The sequence below is a fragment of the Brachyistius frenatus genome, unplaced genomic scaffold (assembly GCF_029030835.1).
Source record: "Brachyistius frenatus isolate BFR_SWC_R1_liver_20210118 unplaced genomic scaffold, ASM2903083v1 Contig_6, whole genome shotgun sequence".
In the NCBI taxonomy this organism is placed as follows: domain Eukaryota; kingdom Metazoa; phylum Chordata; class Actinopteri; family Embiotocidae; genus Brachyistius; species Brachyistius frenatus.
This window is the reverse complement of record NW_027210605.1, coordinates 9,208,798-9,235,754: the sequence shown is the minus strand read 5'-3', so window position 1 is coordinate 9,235,754 and position 26,957 is coordinate 9,208,798. Positions and strand designations below refer to the sequence as shown.

The following is a 26,957-nucleotide window of genomic DNA, read 5'->3' as shown; positions in this document are numbered from 1 at the left end:
TTTTTTTGGCAGCAAAAATTAAGATACATGCTCTATCCTGGCGCTCTGCTGCATGTGTTGGAGCCTTGCTAACTTCAGCTCGGGTTTCAGATCTGGCTCTGGACCTCTGTCTTGGCTGTTTTGAAGACACTTTTTTTTTGGTATTTGAAGGCAGAGCAGTCCTTCACTTTCTCTTCTTTACAATGTCGAATGAAAAATAACAATACGGGTCACAGTTACACACGAGTGAAGATAGCAGACGGCTGTATTGATTAAAACTGAATCATATCTGTTCTGTCAGACACACCTTGAACTGAAAACCTGGAAAAGGAGGCTGAAATACACCGAGTGTGGATGCAGTACGGGGCACGCCAGAGGGACGCTGGGGCAATGATTTGACACGGCCGTGAGGTGGGTGATGATGTCAGCAGGTGTGGGGTGTCCTAGTCTGAGGTGCTCTGGGGTTGAATGCATTTTTTTGAATATGTGAAGGGGGCGAGTCCTACACAGACTTAAAAAAAACGAAAAATGTTAAGCATATAACACATTCAGTTTTAGCTATAATGAGAGGAAGCCGATGTTCCTATAGTTTGTAACACCTAGTGTTTGTGTGTGTGTGTTGCGTGCATGTGAGAGGAGGAAAAGGAAAAGAGCGAAGGAGAGGGGGCCAACAACAGTGTACACTAACCTGACATGAACCCGTTCTCCCTTCAGGCTCCCATTCTCCACTCATCTGCTGCTGCTAATTAATACCACTGGGGAGGAGGAGGGGAGAAGACAGAGGGATGGGAGGTATTTCTCTTCTCCTTCTCCCGGGTTTGTACTGCGCAACACCGGCTTTGTTTCCCCAACAAAAAACACCTTCTCTCTGTCTCTAGCATACCATAACAGCCTGTTCCACCTTTGCCTCGCCCCGCTCCTCCTGGAAAAATGCTCCAGCAGTTTCCGACTGCTCAAACTTAGCGGGTCACTGGCTGCTTGTGGCCGTCCATCAAGGAAACATGTGGCAGTCGGGTGATGAAAAAGGCGAGGAGGACCGCCACCAGCTCGCTACACAACAGCAACCATCTGTTCCAAAAAAACTTTCCTGTGGGTGGTGGCGGTGGATCATTACTGTCACTTCAGCAGCCGGCACCTCTACAGTAACTCTGCTAATCTAATGCTTGTTCATTTTCACACTATTTCTTATTACCCAAGCAGTTTTTGCACACCTGTGCACTACTTGTAATGTCTGCACAACCCTCTTGTATTTCAGACTCTGCACACTCTGGCACTTTTCACCTTTAGGCATACGTGTCCTCTGTGGGGCCTGGGTGGTGTGATGAAAAGTTACATGTGCCAACATTACAAATATTTTATTGGCCTAAATTGTTTCATGCCCGTTGTGTGAAGTCATAAATTGTCCCGCTACAGTAAATCGGTAGTTTAACGTACTGTTTCTCGGTTGGTTTGGACCTTGAATCAGCTTGTTTCCTCGTGGCTGTGTCCCTTCTGATCAATGTAACACAATGGGAATACCACAAGGATATACAATGTTACACCAAAAACAAAACTGTATTAGGTGAATGCTGCATATGTAGGATATTTGTAGAGATGAGCATGTAAAGTGTGCTGCAAACTTGCATTGCATTGCTGAATTAATTGCTTGTCCTGTTGTCTTCATGTCATGTATATTTATTATTATTATCTTAATTTCATCACCGTTGTGTACTTGAAAATTACATATGGGGAAATGTCTGTGCAAACATTTTCAGCAATCCATCCAATAGTTGTTGAGATATTTTAGTCTGTACCAATGTGATGGACCAACTAGCAGAGCAGTACTACTGTCCATAAAGACACGCTGCTGGGATGGCAACAAATCTAATCTTGATGAAAGTCAAAATATCATCTGGGACTGTGGATGTTGTACCATATAGGTCATATTTGTGTTGTCTTTGTCTCTGGTGTCTCCAAGCAAATAAAACTCTCTTAAACTGCTAAAAATATTATCAAGATTACATCAACACATTTTGATTTCAAGGCTTTTTTTCTTTTAAAAGATTATAAAACATATGGTGTGTGCAGAAACGGCAAAATAATGCTCTTCTAATAGTGAATTTGCTTTTGTCAATATCACACACCCTATACACAGCAAGCTACTATATAGTCCCAAACAATTACAGTTTTACCTGTGCAGTTTAATTTACTGTATTTTTCATTGACAGTATAGAAACTTAACTAACTGTTATGACCATTTCATTTATAATGTTTAGCCCTTATAGCGTGAAGTCCATACACGACATACATTGACGCTCCTGGTCACCCACACATATCCACAAAGGTCGAAGAAAAATAAAACAGCTTCTTCTCCTTGTCACTGACGGGAAGCTGGAAGTAAGGAAAGAATGAAAGAAAAGAAATGAGAACAATTTCTGCGCACAGTTAGCTGCAAGGATGGTGTGGGGGTGTGAGTGTGTCTTTGTCTGTACCACTGCGTGGAGAGGAAGACCGTCCTTTCACCCGGAAAGCATTAGCGTAAGCATACTTTTGTGTGCATATCGCCTTCTCTCCGACAGTTAGAGAAACAGTAATCTCTCACCGAATGGGAATAGTCATCGTCAATAAATGTGCTGATTAGCAGTGCTGTGAAGTGAGACGATGAGATTCACTGCTGTGTCGTCCTTCCAACCACTCCTCGCCCCGGCCTGATTAATGAGCTTTTTGGGGCCGGGCTGGGGCCGTGCCATGCCTGCCCAGTAGCTAATGGATCACACCGTCACAGCCGTCGTGTGTGACAGTGTCTACGTGTGTTTGTGTGAAATGTAGGACGGACACTGAATGAGAGTACGGGTTGAGTCCCATAACTGTTGCCTGAGGAAAACTGAAAACAAAACATAAACATCCACTTTTTTTACTGCAGGAAACCAAACTTATTGTTGGCATATTATAATATAAAACTCTACAATCCCACTTAAACATCATTTATTTCATAAAAATCAAATTAAATAACATCCTGAATTTGGACACACACACACACACACACACACACACACACACACACACACACACACACACACACACACACACACACACACACAGTATGAGTAAGTAATTTCTTTGACAAAGAGTGCAAGGCTTTAAATGTGTGGTATGTACAATATATGCTGCTTATGTGTGTATGTGGTGGCGGTGGATGCTGCTGCTGCTGCTGCTTAACGTAGGATGCAGCATCCTGGATTTGACGAGGTTAGTTATATAAGGCAAGCTTCATAAGCATGGATGACTTTTTGACTAAATGCAATGTGATATAATGTGAAGTGTGACAAAAAGTCAGGTTTTGGAAAAATGCTTTCGGGTGGGGAGGCAAGACAGAGGGAGAGGAGTGTAAGACTCTGTGTGTGTGTGTGTGTGTGTGTGTGTGTGTGTGTGTGTGTGTGTGTGTGTGTGTGTGTGTGTGTGTGTGTGTGTGTGTGTGTGTGTGTGTGTGTGTGTGTGTGTGTGTGTGTGTGTGTGTGTGTGTGTGTGTGTGTGTATCAGACTGAGAAAGAGATAAATGATCGAAGAGAGGATTATGAAATTGACAGATTTGATTAATAGGTTATCTTCGTGTGTGTGTGAGCAGACACGTTAAAGCGCAGGTTAAAGCAGCCAGAGGGGCATTCAGCCCATCGGCAGGAAGCATGCTCTGTATGTGTGTGTGTGTGTGTGTGTGTGTGTGTGTGTGTGTGTGTGTGTGTGTGTGTGTGTGTGTGTGTGTGTGTGTGTGTGTGTGTGTGTGTGTGTGTGTGTGTGTGCAGATACACCAATGAAACGGGTCACATGGAGAAGAGTGAAGTTACATAAGTGGGTAGGTTTGGAAGATTTGGGTCATGGCAGCTGAGTTAAATACAAAGTGGCAACATGAGATGGCATTTCCCCTGAACTGAGTTTAACAGTCTGGAAAAGTGATGCTTCACAAGCGTGGAAACAAAACTTGTCAGACTTTAAGAAAACAACCCTCATTACACTGAAATTGTCACTTGGCCTGTAAGGTCAGGTGCACTGGAAACACACGGCATAGCTGATGTGGGGTTGCAAAATGTTGTAACATTACCATGCATTTTCTGGATTGACAATCTAAGGTCTCCAACCCAAAGATCGCGATCTGGTTCTCAGTAGATTGCGGAAGGTTCGAACAATATGCAGTGCTTTCTACACTTAAGACTCACTTGGCAGGTATTTATTTTGAAACCTGTCCAAGAGAACGATGGTATCAACACGATTGATTAACAAGTGGACAATGTCCCCTCGCTTTGCTTCACCCGTGTCTGCTCTGACCATGTCAGTGCAGCAGAGGTTAAGATCCGAGCACAGAAACTCTCACACTGAGCTTGAAAGAAACGGGAGCTCATAAATTAGGTAAATAATATGAATACAATATTTTGGGCTGGACCGCTACAGCGTGGCCAGAGCTATAAAGCGAGTGATTGTCACTCAGTGAGAGATCAAAGTTACACCGCAGTTCCGCTGTATGGCACATTTTTTTCAAAATAAAAGCCCTCCAGTTTCATACATGGTCCAGGCCATAGGTTTTGACTTAGACTTGTGTTTCTTTCAGGAGGGGCAGAGTGTCCCAACTGAACGGGAAACATAGGATTTTCCTGGTTAAATCTTATATTAAAACACGTCTCATACCAGTTACACCACACACACAAGTTGCGTGCACTGCAGTAGGCGTTTAGGAAACATCTGTGTAATTGTAGATACAGAAAATAACCCACCATGGAAATCATAAAGAAATGCACATGCTGTTGAATTTAAGCTGTTGTGATACAAAATGTGTATGAAGAGAATCAATTTGTTCCTGTTCACATAAAAGAAGCTTAGTCAGCTGGTTTGGGTGGAGCTCAGCTATGTTAATAAATGTTACTGTACGTGAGTAGGTCTTAGAGGAAAAATGGTTGGAGAACCCTGGTCTAAGGTGACTTGTCGCTGGGCCACTCCAGCACTAAAACATTAAAGCCCGAGTTGATTATTTTGGGAAGGAATGTCCACTCTTGTTTGAACAGGAAAAATGATAACGACCAACAAAAAGTTTAAGACGACATTTAAAAGATGTGTAAAATCCAACATGCAGGGCCATTGTGGCTTTTGAGGTAAACTGTACAGCTTTACATTTTTGTTTAAAGATAAATTCACCAATGTGCCTTGGCAAGCTGTAACGGAAAGCCTTGAAGTCTCTACAAAGCAAGGCAGGAAATTAAGCCTTCATGCCGGTGTGTATGTTGTGTAAGTCCCAAAGAAACCTCTGTTCAGCGGTGTTTAGGGAGACTCGGGTCAAAGGGCAAAAGGTTTGCTGGTCAGAGTAACCTATGGGGGGCTTATGGAGTCTGACGTGCATACACAAATGCACACCCACAAAGCAGTATTCAGGAGAGCCTCTTCCATGCCCTTCAGGATGAATGTACCGTGCGCACCTAAAGACAGCACAAGAGATATAGAAACAGTAAGAAAGGGAGAAAAGGAAGGAAGTAACAACAGGAGGGGATATTTGGAGAGAAGAGAGACGGAGGAGATTTTATTAACTTTCAGCTGAACCCATACAGTGCATAAAGAGAGGGTAAAATGTGGCAAGGTTTGAAGGTAAGGCAGTGGAGAAGGAGCTGGGAAGAGGGAGGATGCAAAAGGCACAAAGAAATAAAGAGCCGGAGTTGGCTGGAAGAGGGAGTGTAGGGTACACGCACATACGGACAGGTGTCTTAGAAGTGAAAGTCTCCTGGGTTCTGAGCATCATTGAGACGCCTTATTATATCCTGATGGTGACGAGTGACAGACACTCCGTGAGTATGCAAGGTTGAATACAAGTCACTACTTCAAACCCAATCGGATACATATTCATTTCATTTGATGGACCCTTCCCCCACCCTCTGCACTCCCTCGCTGAAGTACTTCACACAACTCATCCATAAGATGAGAAGTGTGTGTGTGTGTGTGTGTGTGTGTGTGTGTGTGTGTGTGTGTGTGTGTGTGTGTGTGTGTGTGTGTGTGTGTGTGTGTGTGTGTGTGTGTATTTCAGTGTTTTGTTCGTGCATACAAGTGTGTATGTAGGCAGGTTTGTGTGCACCTGGGCACATGAATGTGAGCAGCTATGCACACGCTTGTTCATCTGTGTGAATGTGCGTGTCTACATGCCTACATGTTTAGAACATGAGTGTACCAGAACCTGTGTGTGATGGAAAAAGGAGAGAATGGGCGCGTGTGTGTGTGTGTGTGTGTGTGTGTGTGTGTGTGTGTGTGTGTGTGTGTGTGTGTGTGTGTGTGTGTGTGTGTGTGTGTGTGTGTGTGTGTGTGTGTGTGTGTGTGTGTGTGTGTGTGTGTGTGTGTGTGTGGAGGTGGGGTTGCTGCTCTCTCTGGGGAGCTTACAAGTAGCTCCAAAACAATAATAATATACTCAAATGTAGTGCATCACTCCAACCAGCAGGACCTGCTCGAGTTGAGTGATGCGCCCTGAACCAGCTTTGGCAAACCTTTTTGACTTTTGACAATTTAACGCAGAAGGGTGTCTACTTGCAAGCCCTTGTTGCACTTTAAATTTCAAGGGCTTTATTGGCAAAGTTTTAAAAAAACTAAGCATCAAAGTAGTTTGTCTAAATATCTGGACACTTTAGTTCTGTACATTTTTTGTTAACGTATGGGGAGAGGACATTGCCAATTTGCCAACATACTTTTGATTTAACTGGCAAAAATTGTTAACTGTTTGCCTGAACAAAATTCTGGCTAAGAACATAAAATTTTTTCTTTGTCAAATCGTAATTAAAATAATAACTTTTGTAATCAACTGTGCATTAACAAAACAAAGTTGTTGTTTTGTATTTTTGAATAGAAATGGCCACATTAAAAACATAAAGATCATCACTATTAGGCAAGAGATGAGAACAATGCTCCCTTGGGTGTCTCTCATAAAGGGGGGTGTCTGGATATTTTTATCTCCTGAAGTGATGCAGTGTGTAGTCACAGGGAGAGAACTTTCAGCAGCCCTGGAGGTCCATCTGTCTGTAGTAAGAGCTATGTAGGCTGTGTTGGACAATTCTTTGACAGTTCCTTGTCGTGTCTGTTCATAAAGTTCAGGAATTACTGTGCTGCTGAAGTGTAGAAGGGGATATTACAGCACGGCTCAGGTGCTTTATCATACGCCGACATCCCACATCCTCCACGACTGCATAGGGCTGCATATCTTTTGCTCTAAAAACCACAATGCTTGAGTTGTGGATTTTGCATGGAAAGGCTGTTTAAATGCTGCGAGAAGGAAGAGTCGCACTTTCGTAAATACTATACCCAAGTTTTTTGTTTTTCCTAATTGTTAATTAGTTTTTTCTGCTCATGCCTTATAGGCTATTTCAAATGAACCGAACAATACAGACATGACCCAAACAGTGACCCGAAAATCAAATATACTGGGAGGCAATATTTGCCCCCCCTCTCCTCTTCCTGGGAGTATATTTACCAAGGAGAGGTCATTAAGCTCTTTAAAACCTGAAATTACAGACTAGAACTTGTTAAAGTAAATGTTCAATATTTCATTGACTGGTTTACGTTGAAGGAGGAAGTGCATCTTGGTCTCAACCTCACTTGTCAAACGGTGACTGCATATTCTGTTTTCTTTTGGTCTGCTTTAAAGGTATAATACGTAATTAAGGAAGTAACATTTTTAAAATTGACTAGAACTTTTGAAATATGTTGTACTTAACTCATCCCAATTGTTTCCAACAATATTCAAAAACAGAAATTCATCATTTTAATCAGGGTAAAGATCTGTTTCATTAGGATCGCCTGTAAGTAGGTTTATATCCATTTTACCCCTCTACCTGCTGTAACCTCCTGGAAAACACTCTTCTACCTGCTGCTCAAGTCTGTGAGCATTGAGACTCACCTCCAACACAGCAAATAAACTACATTTATTACATGTACCATTATCACTTCTAACTATCTCTGGTTCGGAGTTGAATTTCACCGATGTCCTTCAGTATGTGATACATTCAAAACAATGCACAATAATGTCAGACAGAATTTTACAACTGTGGTAAGTTATCATAGTGGCAATTATTTTATATTCCATCAAAGAGGTAAACTAGAAAAACTCCACCTTACAAAGTTATCTAGCAGGAACGTGCACTTGCATGTATGACATTGCATTGCGCTGCAACAAAAGATGTGACTAGTTTAACTTTTTTGTGGAACCTCCTGTGTGTCACATCAGCAGGATTTCTGACAACTAATTTAGAGAGACAAAACCTTTCAGCTGTAATTTTTACTATAGAGTTTTAAAAATAACACAGACCAAATTAGGTCATGGTGGCACACGTCCTGTTGCTGGTTGTGTTAAGCAGAGGGCTGTGGCGAAGTGACAGCTTCTGTCAGTGGCTTTCCGGAGAGAGGAGGCGAGTGAGCAGGGAAGGAGGAAGGAGTACACTGGTCGTACTGTGTATCCCAATAATGTTTGACAGACGCCTTTTTCTATTCTCATTCTTACCCGAGGAAATGAAGGCCATTCTGGACTGAATATAAACATATTAATTAGATGAGCAGTGTTGAGCTGTTTAGGGCCACTAAAACTGCAATGGATTGCCTGTAGGTATAAACAAAATCCACATCATTTATCTAAATTAGTAAAAAAAAAACACATTTCTTTCTCTTCATTTTATCACGAGCCTTTTCAAAAACTGTACATGTCTGCTCTGACACAGTCCAGGACTGTGTAAAGGTAAAGTTAAAATGGCCTTCTTCCTGTCAACTCTAAGCCTTTATGATTAAAATGTCAATATTACCGATGACAGATGACCTTAAAGTCATAGAATAGCGATTAAATTCTCAGTAGCTGGACAGGAGTTCCTGAGAGCAAATAAATTCAGAGTTTGGAGATCCAGCAAAGTAACCTGACTTTTGTCTTTTGTTACACTCCTAAGCAGATGTTTGCTGTGATGCACAATTTATTTGTTTGGCAACCCAAACAGAAGAGATGTAGTAGACTTTTCTTCAGATTAAAATTTTGTTTCACAATACAACTTTGCGATAGAAATAGATTAAATATTGAGGTGGTTTCAAAAAAGATGTACATGTTTGTTTGCACGAAGTGTTCAGAGCGAAAACAAACTAAATCGCTGACAACTGACAAGACAGGTTTTATCATTGAATGCCAGTTTTTTTAATCTGTGTCAAAGTTAGTTTTTACATTATATCAACGCTTCCACTGTCTCTCCATTTTGAATTTTGACTTTTGAAACATTAAACCTGCAGTGTCAAACTTTTGCCTCGGCCTTCTGACAGTGAGAGTAATTACAAAACCCCCGTCATAACCTGCTTACATCATCGGCTTCACATAGTCTACTCTGTTGCTACTCTTGCAGTTAAATTAATTGCTTTGAGCATCACACCCCCCCCCCCAAAAAAAAAAAAAAACAACTAATTTCACTATCAAATTTTTACAGTGATTGGCCTGCCAAAATTTGAAAAGTCTAGAACAGCTGAATAATTGAATTATTTTTAATTAGCATTCAAGTTAGCATTGGGCTTAACTGGGAATTAGCTGGCCAGTGCAAGTCTCTGGTACGTACGCATGCTCTTCCCATTGGGAATGCCCAGTATGCATTCATCCGGCTCGATGATGTCTCACCAGACACCAGATTTAAAAACTTTGTAGACTGAGAAATACAGAGAGATTTATCTGGTGGTAATATGCCAAATCAGCGCAGTGTGAACTCATTCATTTATAAGTCAACTCTCACAGTTTGGCTTAAATCCACTGTTCATAACTGACTAAATCTGCTGATGTTTTGACTAGTCAAAATATTTAACCAATAATCAAATGATGACACCATTGACCATTTTTAATAACCTTTTCGTCTAAGAAAATAACTCACAACTTTTACTGGCACAAATCATCACAAACTTGAGCAGGGCAGCTTTAACTTAAACCAGATAAGCATCAACTTTTTCCTCCATTGTTGTTTGACATACTCGTGTTATTTTAGGTCTGACAAAAGACAGGCTCATGTCAGGCAGGATGCAAAACCCATAACTAGTGAATAAGCTCATTCTGTGGTATAATTGTTGCATTCCAGAGTGCTAGAGAAACCGTCCTTGAGCCTATTATTAGCCATATGGAGAGTGCTACAGGCCTGACTGGTTAGAGAGGGAAACAGTGCTGGATGTGCGCCAAATGCTCCAGGAGATAGCAAGAGAAATTCCTCACTTTTAATTAAGAATTGAATACTGAGACTGGTATTAGGTGATTAGTATGTAATTAAAAGCTCTAGCAGTGTTTCACATACAAGCATAATTAATAGCTGCCTCAGTGTGTGCATGTATAGACATGCAAGCAGGGCATATTGGGCGAGTATGGAAAGAGCCTAAAATGGCACATGCTGATTATCTTAATTTGTTTTTCAATTGATGGAAACAAATTTACATTAAACATTAATGTGAAAAAGACAGGTTTTATATTTTGTACACTAAAAATTATATACACAACACTTTTGTTTTTGTTCTCTAATTCCATGAGGTGAAATAAAAGCTCGAAGAATTATTTTATGCACACAAAAGGCTTATTTTTTTTCAAAATACCAGTCTAAAATGTGCAGTTTTATCATGCTACACAAAGCCACAGACGTGACAAGTCTTTAAAGACTGACTGCAGTTAAGTCTACCAGAGCTGTCCCATGAACTGAATGTTAATTTTACTAACACAAGTTGTTTCCAATTTCATTTCAGAGAATTTTGCTGTACATCCAACCGGCCTCACAACCGTAGACCACGTGTAACCACGCCAGCCCAGGAATGCCACATCTGGTGGTTTCACCTGCGAGATTGTCTGAGACCGGCCACCCAGACAGCTGAAGAGACTAGGGCTGGGCGATTTATATAGATTTTTTTTTATCGTATCATGATTTGAGACTAGATATCGTCTCAGATTTTGGACATTCTAATATCGTTATATGGCATAACAGTTTTTTTCCTGGTTTTAAAAGCTGCAATACAGTTAAAGGATAATTTGGTATGGTACAAGGATAATATTATGGCACAAAAAGAAAAATTCATGACAACTTCTTATAAATCCGTGTAGCAAAGTTGAAGGTTTTTTGATTACGAGTAAAGTTGACTGTGTAAACATGAAATTTAGATTTTGTCTTTCAGCTTTGATAGCAAAGTATTTCAAATTTAATTTCAGAGTTGAGCTTTAATATAAATTACGATGATGTATTGAATACCAACATCTTTAACACAATCTGAAGAGGGAGGTTTTGACCTAGACATCCACCCACACACACACACACACACCCACACCAACATCTGGACAGCAGACTGGTCTAACATGACATGTAAACTGGGAATGCTAAGGTACATGTAACAGCTCTATGTGTTACTTAGTAACGAGGGGATAAACACAGTCAGAAGTGAGACTCAATAAAACAAACAGACGGCTGTGGCATTTTCCCAGTCACCACCATCAGATTCTGTTAAAATTACTCTGTAAAATACAGACAAAAGCGCGCGCGTGTACACACACACTCACACACACATCAAACCCTCTACACACATAAAAGCATCATCTTGTACACACACACACACACACACAACACTACATGCTGTGAATGTAAAGACACACAGACTGCTTCAAAGCAGAATCACAACAAGCACAGTCCAGTGGTGAAATCTGGACTATGCTTCATGAGACACAAACTCAGGGGCTTCAGTGCAGCTACAGTCACATAACGACTCTCAGCAGCCAATGACAACAGACTCCCTCCACATAGATAAGTACACTTGACACTGAGCATTGACCTCCTCCGTGCCCGGTCGCAGAACTCCCATAGAGCGTATAGGAAAGTCAGGGAGCCAGAATAATGGCCTAGTGCTGATTTATATCAGGTGATTGTCTGTGACATGTGGTGTTCAGCCAAAGGCCAAAGGCCATCGCGGCAGCGCTGCCCTTTACAACGTCACATTAGGCCTTGCTAATTCGCAGGCAATTAGCCTGGCTGCATAGAAGCTAGCCTGAGGCCACAGGGGTCGCGGGAGAGCAGGTTAGTCAGCACCGACTGAAACAAGCCATTTGGTGAAGGTACACGTCTAGACTGCATTTAACAAGTGGTGAATAATGAGAAGACCTTCACATTTCAATAATAAAATAACGGCATGATGAGCTTTGAATAGCCAACATTTTCCTCCTCATATTCAGCATGAATAGATTTAAGTATTACTTGATATCGAGATTATTTAGTAAACCGCCTACTCATTTAAAAACTTGATGGAAATAAACTGAAAAGGAAAAAGTAAGTAACATTATTTCACCAAGACATAAAATCAGCAGAGAAACAGCCAAAAGCAAAACAAATAGACACTATAAAAACACTCTGATGCATAAAATGAGAGCTAATTAAGATAGAACATAAAACACTAAACAGAGAATACTGTAGGGCATGTGTTGAAGGTCAGTTTTTTTAGAGTTTAAAATCCTGACTGCATGGGGCGAGCTGATGGCCAAGTGGTTCGAGTGCATACCACACGAGCAAAGATGCCCTCAGCAGCAGAGTCCCCGGTTTCCCCCCCGATTGCTGTGGGTCATTGCTCTGCTATCTTTCCGCACACTTCCTGTCTAATCCTTACTGCAAAACTATCCAATAAAAAAAATAAAAAAAAAAAAACATGATTGCACATGGAATAAAAAGAACAACATTTCATTAGATAGATGACTCACTTATGCTGACAAATAAAAGATAGACAGCAAGCGAAGGAACCCCCATGTGGCTGTGGTTTCCTGCTGCGTACTCATTATGAACTGTGGTAAAGGTGGGCTCAGGAGAGGAGGGACACGTGGGTGCAAAGGGGATGTGAGGGGGCTGGAGAGAGCATGGGAAAGTAGAGCTGTGCACAGTGTAGGACGCATGAAGAGAGAGGGAGAGGCTGGTAGAGATAACATAGGGGAGATAATGCCGTTCCAGTGACACAAAATAAACCGGGAATGACGCAGCCTGATGCAACGCTGTTAGCATTCCACTCCAGTTTATTCCTCTGCTCCATAAAAAAAAGCAACAACAACAACAACAAAAAAACGGAAATGCAATGCATGCGAGTTACACAAGCTGAATTTAGAAGCTTCGACCAGCTCCATAAACAAATCACTTATGTATGCATGTGCTATTTAATTTCAAGATTATTTTTTTTTTGTGCTTCGGATTCTGAACCTCCTCCACAGCTCCGGAGGAAGCTTCTCATCATTACCTCTCAGATGAAAAGAGCTCTACATATTCATTTTTCCAGCGAAGACACAAAAATCTCATGACCTTGGGAAGTTCCATGATTATAACTGCTAACTAGATTTGCTTTAAATGCATTTTAAAAGTGTGCGATTGTGTGCAGATTTAGCACGTCGCAGGAATCCTATGACGGTCAAACGACGTATGCATGTGTGCGATAAAGTTGGTCATGGTGTGTGTATGTGGTGTGTGTTGTCCTGGCTTCAACTCTACCGTTTCTGCACTCTCACATTATCATACAGAGCAGACGGAGTGCGTGTGCTGGGTAGTAAAACTCTCCTGTGCTCTCTGACAGCCCCCCCCCCCACCACACACACACACACACACACACACACACACACACACACACACACACACACACACACACACACACACACACACACACACGCACACACACGCACACACACCCCACATCTCATCTCCTGCTGAGCTCCCCGTGTGTAATCTGTAGACTGCACACGTACACTGCCTACCTGAGTGGGAGTCTCTCTGTGGGTGTACGAGCTTGTGTGTGTCTGTGTGTGTGCGCACGCATGTGCGGCGGAGGGTGAAGGAGACGGCAAACACGACAGACCACGTATGAGGCGTTCTCTGAAAGAGCGAGTGTTCGCCTTGAGTCGGTACATTTAGAAAACACGCATCCTTAGAGTGTGTACTCGCAACGCGTGTCTGTGCGAGCCGACGATGTCTGCCAAACATGGCAGCAAGACGATCTCCGTGTCTGCATCCCACTGTGTACAGCTGACAACGATCACCTGAACTGGATTGAACCAGACTTATGTAACCTTTTCAGCGATGGCCATGGCTGGTAGGAAACGGGCCTCAGTGTGTTCAATTGGGTCATCCAGGAAAAGAAAGTTTACAGGCTTTTCTTGCAGACTAATACAGAAATGAAACTTGTGTGATCTGTCTTAGTTTGTTGCTTTGCATGCTTGTAAAATATCAGTCCATGCGCAGGTCAATCCACAGATCTGCGCAACACATTTCCTTTATTATAACCAAACTCGGAGGAAGAAAAAACAAACTGAGTGAGCTCAAAACATTCAGTCTTGTTTTAAAAGTCTGTGTAGTCTACTGTATATTTTTGTCACATTCTGTAATACTTGCAAAAGAAAACTATTGTGCATTGGCCTACATGGAGGGCAACACAACTCTGGGTTATGTCTCTCTCAACAAACTGCATCGATACCATGGACAAACGCCAGAACGTGCGAAAAGAAAACCACAATGCCATCAGCATAGTGCCTTAATGATGCTACTAAAATGCAGCCGCACACACAAATCAATGAATCTAGCGGTATAATTATGGGATACTAAAACATCCTGGCACTCAAGCACAACCAGCAGGAGCATGCAGTCATGAGCTGCAGTAAGAGAAAGCCTGAATGGTCTCAGTCACCCTTATCCTCTCCCTCTCCAAACAGAAAACTAATTGATTGAATCCTACATGCAGGTAAGAATCTCTGCCAACACAACCTGGCTAGTATCATAACCTTTTTGTCTCCGTTTCTGGCATGCAGCTCCGTTCAGGGAACGGTGCGTTGAAGATTATAGACGGGGAACAAACAGGCTCGTGAAAGGGAAAGAAGAAGAGAGGAAAGAGGAGTGAGTGACTAAGAGAGTGAGGGAGAAGAAGAGGGGGTTCGGTGGAGTGCAAGAGCTGGGGAGATGAAGATAGAAAGTGAAGGAGAGAGAAATAATGAGAGAAGAGGAAAAATGTTCCTACTCTCAGAGAGATGAATTGGTTGATAGTTTGCAGACAGGGTTTTGAGTGTGTCAGTGGAAGGACTATATCCATCCCCTTCTTCACTAATAAGGCAGAGAATCCCCAAGACAAAACCGCAGGGATCTATTCATTTGTCTCCAATAACACAGCCACCTTTCTGCTCATATTAGCCGGGATTTGCATAGCTACATTTGCATAAGGATTTAATAATGTCATCTGAATGAGACAAAATGCACCTGTCAATCATTTTTGGTTCAGTTGAAGGTTTCTGCGCTCTTCGAGGCAACCATGGGATCAAGTTTTTGTATTCAGAGCACTCGCAATACGAGCTCCAGAGGATGGGGTCGAATTTGCATCACGTATCAAATCTGCTAGTTGAATCGGACTTTTTTTCACATCCTTTATAGAGTCTCGGTTTAGTTTTAAAGGTTTATAAGTTAAAAAATAATTAACTAGGAACTGAGATGTTTAATTGATATTATACATTAGGGCTATACGATTCTTGATGAAATCACGATTTTCTTGTTTAGAGTTGAAATCAAGATTCCCTCTCACAATTTTTTTTTTTTTTCAATATAAATGTTTGTTGCACTCATTTACCTGATAAAAAAAGGAAATGCAACAAAGATATAGCGGTGCCTGATTTAAGACTGACATCTACTCTGGACACCAAAAGGGGAACATTCTTAGTTTGACTGCAAGTGCAGCAGCTTCATGAATCTGACACTGAACATAAAAACAATCAACTTCACTGTCTTGTGTTCTCTTATTAAACACAAGTATTTTTCTGTGACTTTTCTTTCGTCAGCGTCTTACTCACCCTCACTGGATATATTTTCTGGTTTCAGCTGCTCAAGTTGTTAAGTGAGAAAGTAGGAGCGCTTGTTTTGATGACGTTGAAAATCCAACAGAATCATTGTCATTTAGAAATGAGATTGCATTGAGGTATGGATCAAGATTGTGTTTTAACATAAATAATCATGTGGGCCTATGATATATACGAGTGTACCAAGTGGCATGTTGGACCTGATTCGAAACAGACCCAAAAAAGACCCGTTAAAAACCGTAAAAGATCACTTTACAGAAATACATGAAAGTCCAATTTTTACCACCTGCAAGATCAATACATTATTCTGTAGCCAACTGTATAATAGAAAGGCAGATGATAATGTTTTTCTAACTTATTTCATCTCTGAATCAAATTCCCAAGAAGTATCTGAATATATTTTTAACATATCCCTGCTACTGATTTCCTAAAATATTTTTTATAGTAGCGACGATAACAAAACACATAATCAGAGCCGGATTGTGTTCAGATACATTCAGATCCCCACGCATATTAAAACTCAGACCTGTGGCAGCAAAACAAAAACCCCACCTGATTAGACAAGTACAATTCCAACCCTGTTTGACTCCAGTCAACTTAATGTTCATTTGAAACGGGTTATATAATTTGCAGCCGTTGACGATGTTTTGTAATTTTCTCTCTCTTAAAAAATTGCATCCCATGATGTTTTATAATACAGGTATTTCACCGTCCTGGAACCAGACTCATATTGGAGCCAACTATCACAGCTCAACTGTAGAGAGTAAAAACCTAAATAACATAGTTTATGTTTTCTGTCTTGTCTTACCTTCCAGCCGCTGCCCGCCTCTCGGTAGTAGGGGAAGTTGTCACAGATCCACTGGTAGATCTCACTGAGCGTCATCCGCTTGCGTGGTGAGCCGTTGATGGCGAAGGTGATGAGGCTGGCGTAGCTGTAGGGAGGTTTACCGTCTCGGTGCTGCGCGGCTTCCTCTTGGTCCAGCGTTGTTCCTGGGTCCAGGTGTACGATCTTCTTGCCGGGCCCGTGCCCGTGCCCGTGATGGTGCGCATGGAGGTGGTGGCCGTGGTGGTGGCCCCCGTCCGCCTTCTGGATGGCTGCCCTCATGCTGAGCTGGGGAAGCCAGTCCATTGAAGTGAGGCTACTCTCCAGCTCAGAGGTCATGGTGTTTGTCGGTTCAGGGGGTCGAAAGGGGAAGGTAAGAGGCTCTGCGACGTGGCGTATGGAGGGTCTCCTGTTGGCTCACTGAATGGGTTCTGTGCAGCAGTCTTGGTTCAAGCCTAGAAAAGCAGGAGGTTTGTTTACTATGCCTATTCATCTCCGTTATCTGGAGCAGAGACACTTGGCAGAGACACATGGATGTTAACTCGCACATTATTTTCCACATACAATGTAACCTTGTATAATGGAAAACTAAATATGTTGGCATGTCTATTACTTTAATACTGCACATGAATATGATCTGCAATGTGAGCAATGGATATGAAAAAAAAAACCTTTTATCAAACTATACATTACGTGTGGGGGACTAGGTAGGAGTTCAGTGTCTTACTCTTCCCATTCCTTTCCATCTTTCTTTGGGCCAAAGCATCTGGGGAAGTCACCGAAGTGAAAGGTAGAGTCCTTCCCCCGTTCATGTTCACAAGTTCTTCATTTAGCCGCTGCAATGGCCGCTGCTGCAACGTACAAACACAAAACCACACAAGACGGTGAGCTTGCTCTGCCAGACAGCCTTCATAAGATATTAATATCGCACAACCGTTCAACTGGCCTCGGCATCTGTCCAACCCGATTAAAACTCGTCTCTCTTTCTCTCTCTGTGTTCTGTCTATCTGGATTTCCTCGCACTCTCATTCCCTCCAAAGTGGAAATGGCAATTGGATCTGCGGAGTGACTAAAAGCTGGGGAATTGTTTTCACAAGTGCCTGCCAAATGGGGGGAACAGCTCGGGAGGAATTCCAACCCTCTAGAGGAGTTGAAAGGCTCGTCCCCTTTCCCTCTCTGTCTGCCCTGCCACCATCAACCCACCACCCCTCCAACACACAGACAGACACACACACACAGACACACACACACACACACACACACACACACACACACACACACACACACACACACACACACACACACACACACACACACACACACACACACACACACACACACCTTGTTCTCATTCTAACTCTCGACGTGCCTCACTCTCCTGTCAAGTCAAGTCCATGCCCACCCCCCCTCAGAGTATCAGATCCTTGTCAGACAGACACAAACAATGAAAAAAACATGATAACCCTCGACGTCTTGCTTTGGTAGCTATTTTTAGAGCGACACTGAACTTTAAAACGTGTCCTGTGTGGGACAGAATAGGAACTATATTTTTTGGTAGTGGGAGCTATTAGCAGGAGTTTTAACAAGATTTAGGACATAAGGAAGACAATCATTTGGTACACACAAGAGAAATTACTCACTAATTGTTCTGTACTTCATTCAGTCACAGAACATTTGTAGATTTGTCACTACTGGACTGAGAATGTCATGTAACTGTTACTCATCGCAGGCGTGAGGATGTTGCTTTCAGACTGATTCAACAAAGAAAATTGTCTTGTTTGGTGCTCAGTGCTTTAGGAGGATAAACATTCGGAACATACAGGTGAAGAGACGGATACGAAGTAGGCCAATGCCTGTGAATTGTTAACAATGGTTGGACGCATTCAACCCTCTAATTATATAGAAATCTACATCTATACCTTTATCACTGTCCCATGCAGTAACCTTCCTATGTCCTTGAACAACAAAGAGCCTACGGGCCCACGCATTCTCCATTCATTCTCACTGTATAAAATGAAGGTGGGAGAACTTCAATGAGCCTGCCTACGAAGACAAACACAAACCCCTCTGTCTCTCTTTCCACCAATCCCCCTGGAGAACCCAACATACCGGGATGAAAAAGAAGAAGGGAAATACCGGGCTCCTGCGAAAAACCTTGCTTAATTGCAAGTAGAGAAAAAAAACAAAAAAAACAAACACATGTTTAGCAGCAGATTCGTCAGGCCAAACAAGCCAGGCAGCAGGACTAGGGGAAGGAAAGGGGAACCGAGAGAACACATATGCCCAATGAGGCCTCTTGCACAACACCACCCCCATCTCCTCCTCAAGGCCCTGCCACTGTGGGAGAAGCCACAGCCAACCCCCTCCTCCAAAATCCCAGGAAGCCATCTTAATTAGTGCACCTTCTTTCTCTTCTTTTTTTTTTTTGCTGGAGGGAAGGTAGCATTGCTAGTTGTACTGGTGGTGGGTAGGTGGGGATGGGGGTGGTGACACACAAGACATAGAACAACAAGTACTTATTTTCCACTCATTAAAAGGAAGCTCAAGCTGCAAATCAGCCTGCCACAAGCCCCGACCTGCTGTGCTGCCGTGGCTGTTGTTGTTGAGAAGTTTGGAAGCGTGGGCTGGCTGCATGACGGCACGGTGGAGCTTCGCACCGCTAGCCTGGTGAGGATTTGGGATGATGAGTAATAGAAGAGAGCAGAGAGAGACGAGGAGGGGCATGACTTGGCTTCTGGGGATAAGGTCCCTGCTGGGCGGGTAGACACAACCAATTACCTAGTCGACTCAGTCAACTGGTCCCACAGTGACTGAGCTAACCTCAGCACTCTGCCTTTTGTTTCTGATATCTGCTGGGTTTCACGTTGGCCTCAGAAGTCTGCGTGGTATCAGGGCAGAGATATGATCACTGCAGAGAAGACAGCTTTTACAGCGCTTATCTCGGGGCTATCAGTTTTACATATGAAATACATTGTATTGTATAGAAAGCATAGACACCACTATGAAGGTGGTTTATTCATTCAAGTAACTGTTCATGGTTGTTTGAGTGTAGTGAAAGAGCAATAAGTACAATATAATGTGCAGTGAGACAGAAAACTAACAATTCGTTCTATCTTAATAAAAAAAATAACAGATACAGCAACTCAGCATGTGTCCGTCATTTCACTCGTACAATATAATAGAATAATTAGGTTAATTGCTGATTCTTAATTGGCCGTAGATGTGAAGGTGAGTGTGGATGGCTGTCTTTCTTACTGTGTTGGCCCTGTGATGTAACAGTGGCCTGTCCACGGTGAAGTCAAAAGACGTTCCAGATAATGAATAGATAATTGAATGATTGAGTAGTTAGTCTAGTTTGTAGAAAATGTTATGGGATTGTATATACACCATGGAGTTCCTAAAAAATACTGCAGCTCCATTCAATTTTACTGGTTGGCATTGGCCTATGATAGATATATCGGCATCAGCATACATGTTGTCCGATATAAAAAAGAATTCTGAACATTATGCAAAAAAGATGCTTGGGGTGAATTTGAAATGTTTCTATTCATCTTCTTTTTTTTTTTTTTTTAATTAACAAATTCTCATTAAAGTTCCCTGTTTCAGTGCACTAATGTCATTTTTGTCAAGTTTTTCATTGAATTTTTTATTACAAGTGTTTGATAACTATATTTCGGTTGATATATCGATATCGAAACTTATCAATATCGGCATCAGCCATAAAAAAAATTCAGTATTGTCTGTTCTCCAAAAATACATTCCTTTTTTGGACACATTTAAGTGTCACTTTCAAAAACAATTCTTTTATGACAATAAAAAAATTATGGGAGTAATAAAACTGAATGGTAACGTTTCAAAAGGAACCTAATCAGAAAATTGTAAAGTCCATGTTCAACCTATCAATAAAAAAATGTATTGGTTTGTATTCATAAATGCATGATTGCATGATTATTTGCAAGTTTAGAAATAAATATGCAGAAAACAGTCAACTTTGTGGTGGTTCAGAAAACTGTCCTAGAGAGAGGATCTCTGTTGCATTACAGGGGAGGACTGATTCTAATGTAATGATTGGGTAATGCAATCAACTTAATGCCTGCAAATACCTCAAATTAAACTGTGTATCACTGTTCAGGAAAGCTTTACAGGTGAGGTACATTTCAAAGAGCTCAAGTTGAATGGGAAATAAAACGTGGTGAGAGGGGGATATTCTGGCTGCTGATCATACGTAGAAGCAGGGTTTGATTAAACAGTTTGATCGGCTTCAGTATGAATGGGTTTACAGTTTTAGAGATAAATGTTTGGCTAACATTAGTGGGTATCAGAAGAGGTTCAAATTAAGGTAGAAAGAAAAACACATGGTAATCATAGATTTTCCCATAGAAATGTAAACTTTGGCATGTTGTCAGTTGCCAGATATTAGGTGGCACTTATAGAAAAGATTGCAAGCATTATAAAGAGAGAGAGAGAGAGAAAGAGAGAGAGAGAGAGAGAGAGAGAGAGAGAGAGAGAGAGAGAGAGAGAGAGAGAGAGAGAGATTTGGACGTTTTTGTACAAGAAATCTTTTCCTCCCAAAAAAATGTAAATACCTCACTCTGCACTGTGGATGGAGCTTGCATGACTGGGAACATTGTCCCTTTAAAAGAGTTGAGGGTACGTGTGTGATTGAATGTATTCACCCATTAGACTTTGTAGCTGTGATGCACTCACTCAGCTGTATGCATCACTAACAGCTAACAGTCCCCCGCTGCTAGCAGGCTTTTAGACTGAGAGAGGCTTTACAGTTCTGCATTTTAATAGAGAACTTTGAATGGAGTGACGGGGGATGGGTGAGAGGAGGAGGGGGGAGCGAGCCAAAGGAAAGAGGCATCAAAATATTTTCAGAGGAAAATGAAGTAATGACAAAATACCCACCCGGAGCGTGCAGAGCAGAGGGGGTTTCTGGGAAGGACTGCCTTGGCAAGAGGAAGGCTAATGTGTCAAAAGAAAGTCTGTGGGCATACTGAGCGCTGTCATGTCTGCAAGTGTGGGCCATTCAAGGCAAGGAGGAAAAGGTCTAAAAAGCAGTATTGAATGTCTTAATTACTTTCTGCTTCAGCACCAGAAAACATACCTCTGAAAAGGTTCAATTCCAAGATATCAAGGCAAATCGGTTGCCCACATGGTGACTGTTTGCTCATCCCTCAGTGGAGCCGGGTTAAGCAATTATTATTTGATACTGTCGACTTATTTCTTTTAAAGGAAACCTGAAGAGGACTGTTTCAAAGTGTCATACATTTCATGGCCTTAGTCTTTAAAGGGAGCAGTCAGGCCAACTGATGGTTGAAAGGAAAAGTTCGAAAAAAAAACGGAGGATGATAATTTACCCATGGCAAAACAACACCTTCATCAGCAGTTCATGAATACTGCTGGCTGGCCCAAGTCAACAAAAGTTAATCCAGTGGATATCTCAGCTGACACACAATGCACTGATTCACAACATTTCTCTCAAGTCTGAAAGAAAATCTGATTGAAAGAAAGGAGGCAAGAAAAATCAGTAGGTTCCACTGAATCCCTCAAGGCCTAGAATAAAATATTTAACTCGATAAGCCCACACAGAACATAACACCTGAAAACATCTGCCAAAGTAGGGGGAGTTAGCGACCCAGAAGACTTACTACTACCGACGAGGAAAAAGCTATCAGAATTCGAGATTCTGACAACGGCGAAGTTAAAAAGGCATATTTTGTCATAAATAAAACATAGGAGTGCAGCATTTCGGCAAACTCCCCCAACGAAAGGTCCCAGGAGAGAGATGGGATGCTGTTTGTGAACTCATGCTTTGCACAGTAAAGGGGGCTATAGCACTGCGTCACCACGACTCCAACTGCATTCCCACATCCAGCCCTATTCAGCGAGGACTAGTCCTCTTTAAAAATTCATTAATTTACAGCAAAAATAGATTAAAGAGCCCAACTGCACCAACCTAAAAAGTTTGGCTTGTGAATAGCATTAATAATGGAAGCGAGCATCCGCGAGGCTCTGGCTCGGAGGCATGGCTTAGGTTTTGTTGCGCTTTATAATGGAGAGTAATTTGCATTTTTTAGAAGTATTACAGCTTTTTGATGCTTGTTTATAATTACATTGTTTTACATGCAAATTGGCCGACAATTGTTACTCATTAAAACATAACCAGTGGAGTACAACACTCGGCTTGTGCAAGACACGAGCTTTACATCAGCTTTTTACAATGGAAGCTTTGCACTGAACTCTCGTCGCTGGCAGCACAGCTGTTGAGTTCAGTCCAAATGACAGCCCTTTAAAAGTGATCATCCCCTGTTTTATCTTTTGCATCTTTCCTTTTCAAATCAGAGCGGTGCTTTCCTAACAGAATCAAAGAGGTTTTGACAAGATAAAAGGATTTGCTGCATTTGAATTCAAATTACGTGTACTTTCCTGGGGACATGACAAAAATTACAGTGACTGGGAGCACTCAGGGAATTTAAAGGTACTTGAAAAGAGAGAAAGTCAGCTCTAATGTGTTGTCAGATTTATCGCCAACCTGACCTGATGACAGAGGAGCCTGCTATGGTACATTATAGGTAAATCAATATCTGATTTCAAGGCACAAATCTGCTCACATCCACTCACTTACAGGGGTTTGGTAATTACTTCTAATAGCAGGTCATTTCGATAATGACTTTGTCTAAGTGATTATTTGAACAGCTGATTATTGATATGACCTCAAGTAATTAAAATGACCGGATGACTTCGTAACGTTGTGGTGGCCTGATAATTACAGAGGCAGATTAAAGTGCTTCTAGCTGAAGCAAAGGAGACCTCCTTCTTATAATAGCTGCTGCCACGCTGTCTTCGAGCAAGGTAGCTCGGCAACAGCCCCTCTAGCAGAAGTGTTCACGACAAAGACCAGAAGACGGCGCCCAGGCATCTATCCGTCCAAAAGAAAAGCGTGGGCGTCTGTGTTTGCTCACAGCATATTGTTATTTATTAAGTTTTTCCATTAAGTAAACAGATCTTTCCAAGGTTAAACACAGATTCTCTTGAACAGCAGCAGGATGAAAAGATGAGCCCACAGTTTGTCTGTTCACAGGCATCAATGCTGCAGCTGAGACAGACAAAACATTCTCTGTACAGCATGTCAAAGAGATTGGATTTTACTTATGAGCTGCAAAAAAAAAGACTCCTGAACAATACGTGCTAGCGTTAATCATGCTGGGATTTTCAATAAAACAAGCTCAGTGTGAACATACCATACAAGCACCAGGATGAAGGGATTTAGTTTCGATTCTATATGTACTTAAATTTTTCTAAATATAAAAAAATCAAGTGGATGCTTACTCTACTAACACAAAATAATTTTTGTCCCAAATTGTGAGAAGTTGAGTGTCTTAACTCCATCGTGTTTTAATTGGGTGGCAAATCATTCTTGGCGGATGGTAAGAAGAAAGACTGGCTGCCCATCATTACTTGAGAAGTAACACAAAAAGAATATATTACAAGTCATAATGAATATGCAGAGACAACATAAAATTTTGACAGCCATGACTGATTCAAAAACTGGCATATGGAGTTCATCTTTATCAAATAAAGTGAGATGCATGTAGTGCATCCACAAATAGCCCTTAATTCAACTTTCAAAAAGTCATTACTACTCTCGCTTCTTAGCGCTGCATTTGCTGACATTGACGATAATTACAACGACCTTTACGATGATAAAACACAAATCAGTAAAACATTATGAGGGCTCCTTCTCTTCACGTTTCATGAGATTCCGCATAACGTTTTAATGAGGCATTTAGGGGTCTATGAGTGATCTACTGAGAAAGTCTACAATGGCAATCAGCAGTGAGTGTGGCAGCTGTTCAGCAATTAAAAAGCCAAATTACCCTCAATCAACACCATTTACAAGCACAAGTAAATCTCAGTACAAATAATGATGAGAGAAATCTGTTCAGACAGCTCTCATCTTGATAGGAATTAGAGACGCATCCAAATCAGGAGCAGGGTGTTCTCTCTCGAACGCTTTCTCAGTCTGCCGCACACAAACACAAACACAAACACACACTTCTCCTTGTCTGTGTATTTTTGGTGAGATGAAGTTGTGTAGTACTAGCTGGCTGTCCACACTGCAGCATGATGAAAGATATCGACTCCTTACAGTACAAGGTGGTCACCTTCCATGGTAAGGTTATGGTGGCTTTTCATGGAAAGATACGACACCGGCCCATTTGAGGCAGCCTATAGAAAATAAATCTATAGCGGAGGAGCATAACTGTACCATCAAGAAACTCAGGTTGATGGAAAACTGGAAATAAAAGGAACCTGCACGCACCGTGATAAAAAACAAAAAAAAGACAGCACTCTATAGAGCAGTTTTAGCAAGTTACAATATTTTCTGTGCATCAGCTCAACAGTTAAAATGTTAAAACAACTCTCCTGAATTAGTTCAGGAAAAAAATGTAATATAGTGCTTTTGGCATTTAATATGAAGCACAGGCTGATGTCTTTTAAAAGCAGTATATATGATGCATATCTGACTTGGTATATTGTAAGCTTTAATATTTTATATGTCCTTTATAAAAAATGTCCTACACTAGACACCGGGAGCCTCTGATAACTTTGACATGCGACATGATGTATACAGGTATAGATTGTATGCACGCAAACACACTGCACAAGTACACAAGACATACACAACACTCCAGTAAAAAATTTAACATCACCAGGAATAAATAATTCATTCATTTCTCAACACATTGCATGGCGTTTAATGACACCTGGGGATTAATATAGAGAATGTTATGTTGTAAAACAAAGTTGGTCAAGTCTTACGAATCCCCTCAACCCAATTAGTGAGACCTGACTATTTTTTACTGCCGTTACTTGTTTTACCTTCAGTCTTACAGAAATCCACCTAACTGCTGTCTTCTAAGATGTGCAGCTTGATTTAATACTTGTAAAAAAACATATAGGTTTCCCTTAACAATGAAATAATAAGGCATGGGACACATCGCCGTGGAGCCCAGTCTCCTGTAGACTTCCAAGCTTCCACTGTCATCACTTCTAAAGTGTTTTCAGTTGTGACCGGCACTGTCCTCTGCACATTTCTACTACTTGGTCAATTGTTATATTCAGCCCTACTTTCGTGACAGCGTGTTACCTGACCGCCCCGCGGTGTTAACGGCACCACGCAGGCACACATGTAAACTTACAGAAGTTGACACGCTTTTAAGACAAATGCGAAACAGTCTGCAGGCATTGCATATATAGTGACAGGCAGCGAACTTGCCTGCCATCAAGTCAAAAACCGATGGCTTTTAACAACACTTATTTCCGCGGTAATTCAGTGTTTCTCACAAACCTCCATGACTTAACATTCAAAAATTATTGTGCACAGACTACTCACCGCGTCGTAGGTGAAAATGAGCAGGATCAATTTTTTTTTTTTTTTTTTTTTTTTTACTCTCACTGGTTCAGAAGCTCCAGACGCCGATTCTGCACTTGAAAAATCCCCTTCGAAGACAAAAGCTACCGTGGTGCCTCGGGGCTGTCACGCTCGTGCTGCGTGCACGGTGCCCTGCAGGCGTCAAACTGACCGCTGCTGTCTGTGGTCATTCGACAGTCATGACGGAAGGACTCGACCCGCTATTCGCATTTGCGCTCAGCAACACGAAGATCCCGGGTCTCCTCTGTGCTGCGCTCGGCTGCTAAACCACCGGAACTACTTCCAACGCCAGCCGGAGCACGTTGAAGATAAATTCATGCACCACAATGGGGAAAATGAAATCACATCCATTTAACTAGTTCCCGATTTCAATATTAATGAGACTCTACTCGAACGTGCCTACCATACTGATTACAAAAAGAAATGCCTATCATATGTTTAGACTAGCAAAAAATAAACAATCAAAAGCATATGATGTGATGTTTATTCTTTTTTTTTTTAATTAATATATGGACAATCACAATTATTGTTTTGGCAGTGAATTGGACTGTCTCATTAATTAAGGGGATTAAAACCATTAAAAAAAAAATCGGTGTGTTTGGCATCCTGACACCAAAATGAATGCAGACATGCAAAGAAGCTTCAATAATGGTGTTTACACTTTGCTAAAAGTGCAACAGTAAAGGCACCCTGTATTTAAACTATTCTGCACCACCAACACATTTGGGGCTTGGCACTACATGTCTTATCTGTTGCAGTTGAGGTATTCCTCAGTTAGACTTCATGTCTGTAAATTGCTGATTTAATACTGGGGAGAAGCCTGATGTGAAGGCACAGCGCACCCACCAGGAGAGGACATCAGTCAGAGCACCTCGTTGAAGCTGAAC

The 26,957-nt window shown here is 41.7% G+C and overlaps 1 protein-coding gene across 1 annotated transcript in view; it reads right to left on the bottom strand.

Moving 5' to 3' along the window:
- LOC138615448 (forkhead box protein J3-like) overlaps positions 1-26,349 on the bottom strand; it is a 59,047-nt gene extending 32,698 nt beyond the window's left edge. Inside the window, exons 1-3 of the mRNA XM_069689115.1 lie at positions 26,032-26,349; positions 17,356-17,479; positions 16,614-17,083 (exon numbers count right to left, since the gene is read on the bottom strand). Of these exons, the coding sequence (XP_069545216.1) occupies positions 16,614-16,967 (354 nt within the window). The 5' untranslated portion in view covers positions 16,968-17,083; positions 17,356-17,479; positions 26,032-26,349. The remainder of the gene's footprint in view (positions 1-16,613; positions 17,084-17,355; positions 17,480-26,031) is intronic.
- Between the last annotated feature and the right edge of the window lie 608 nt (positions 26,350-26,957).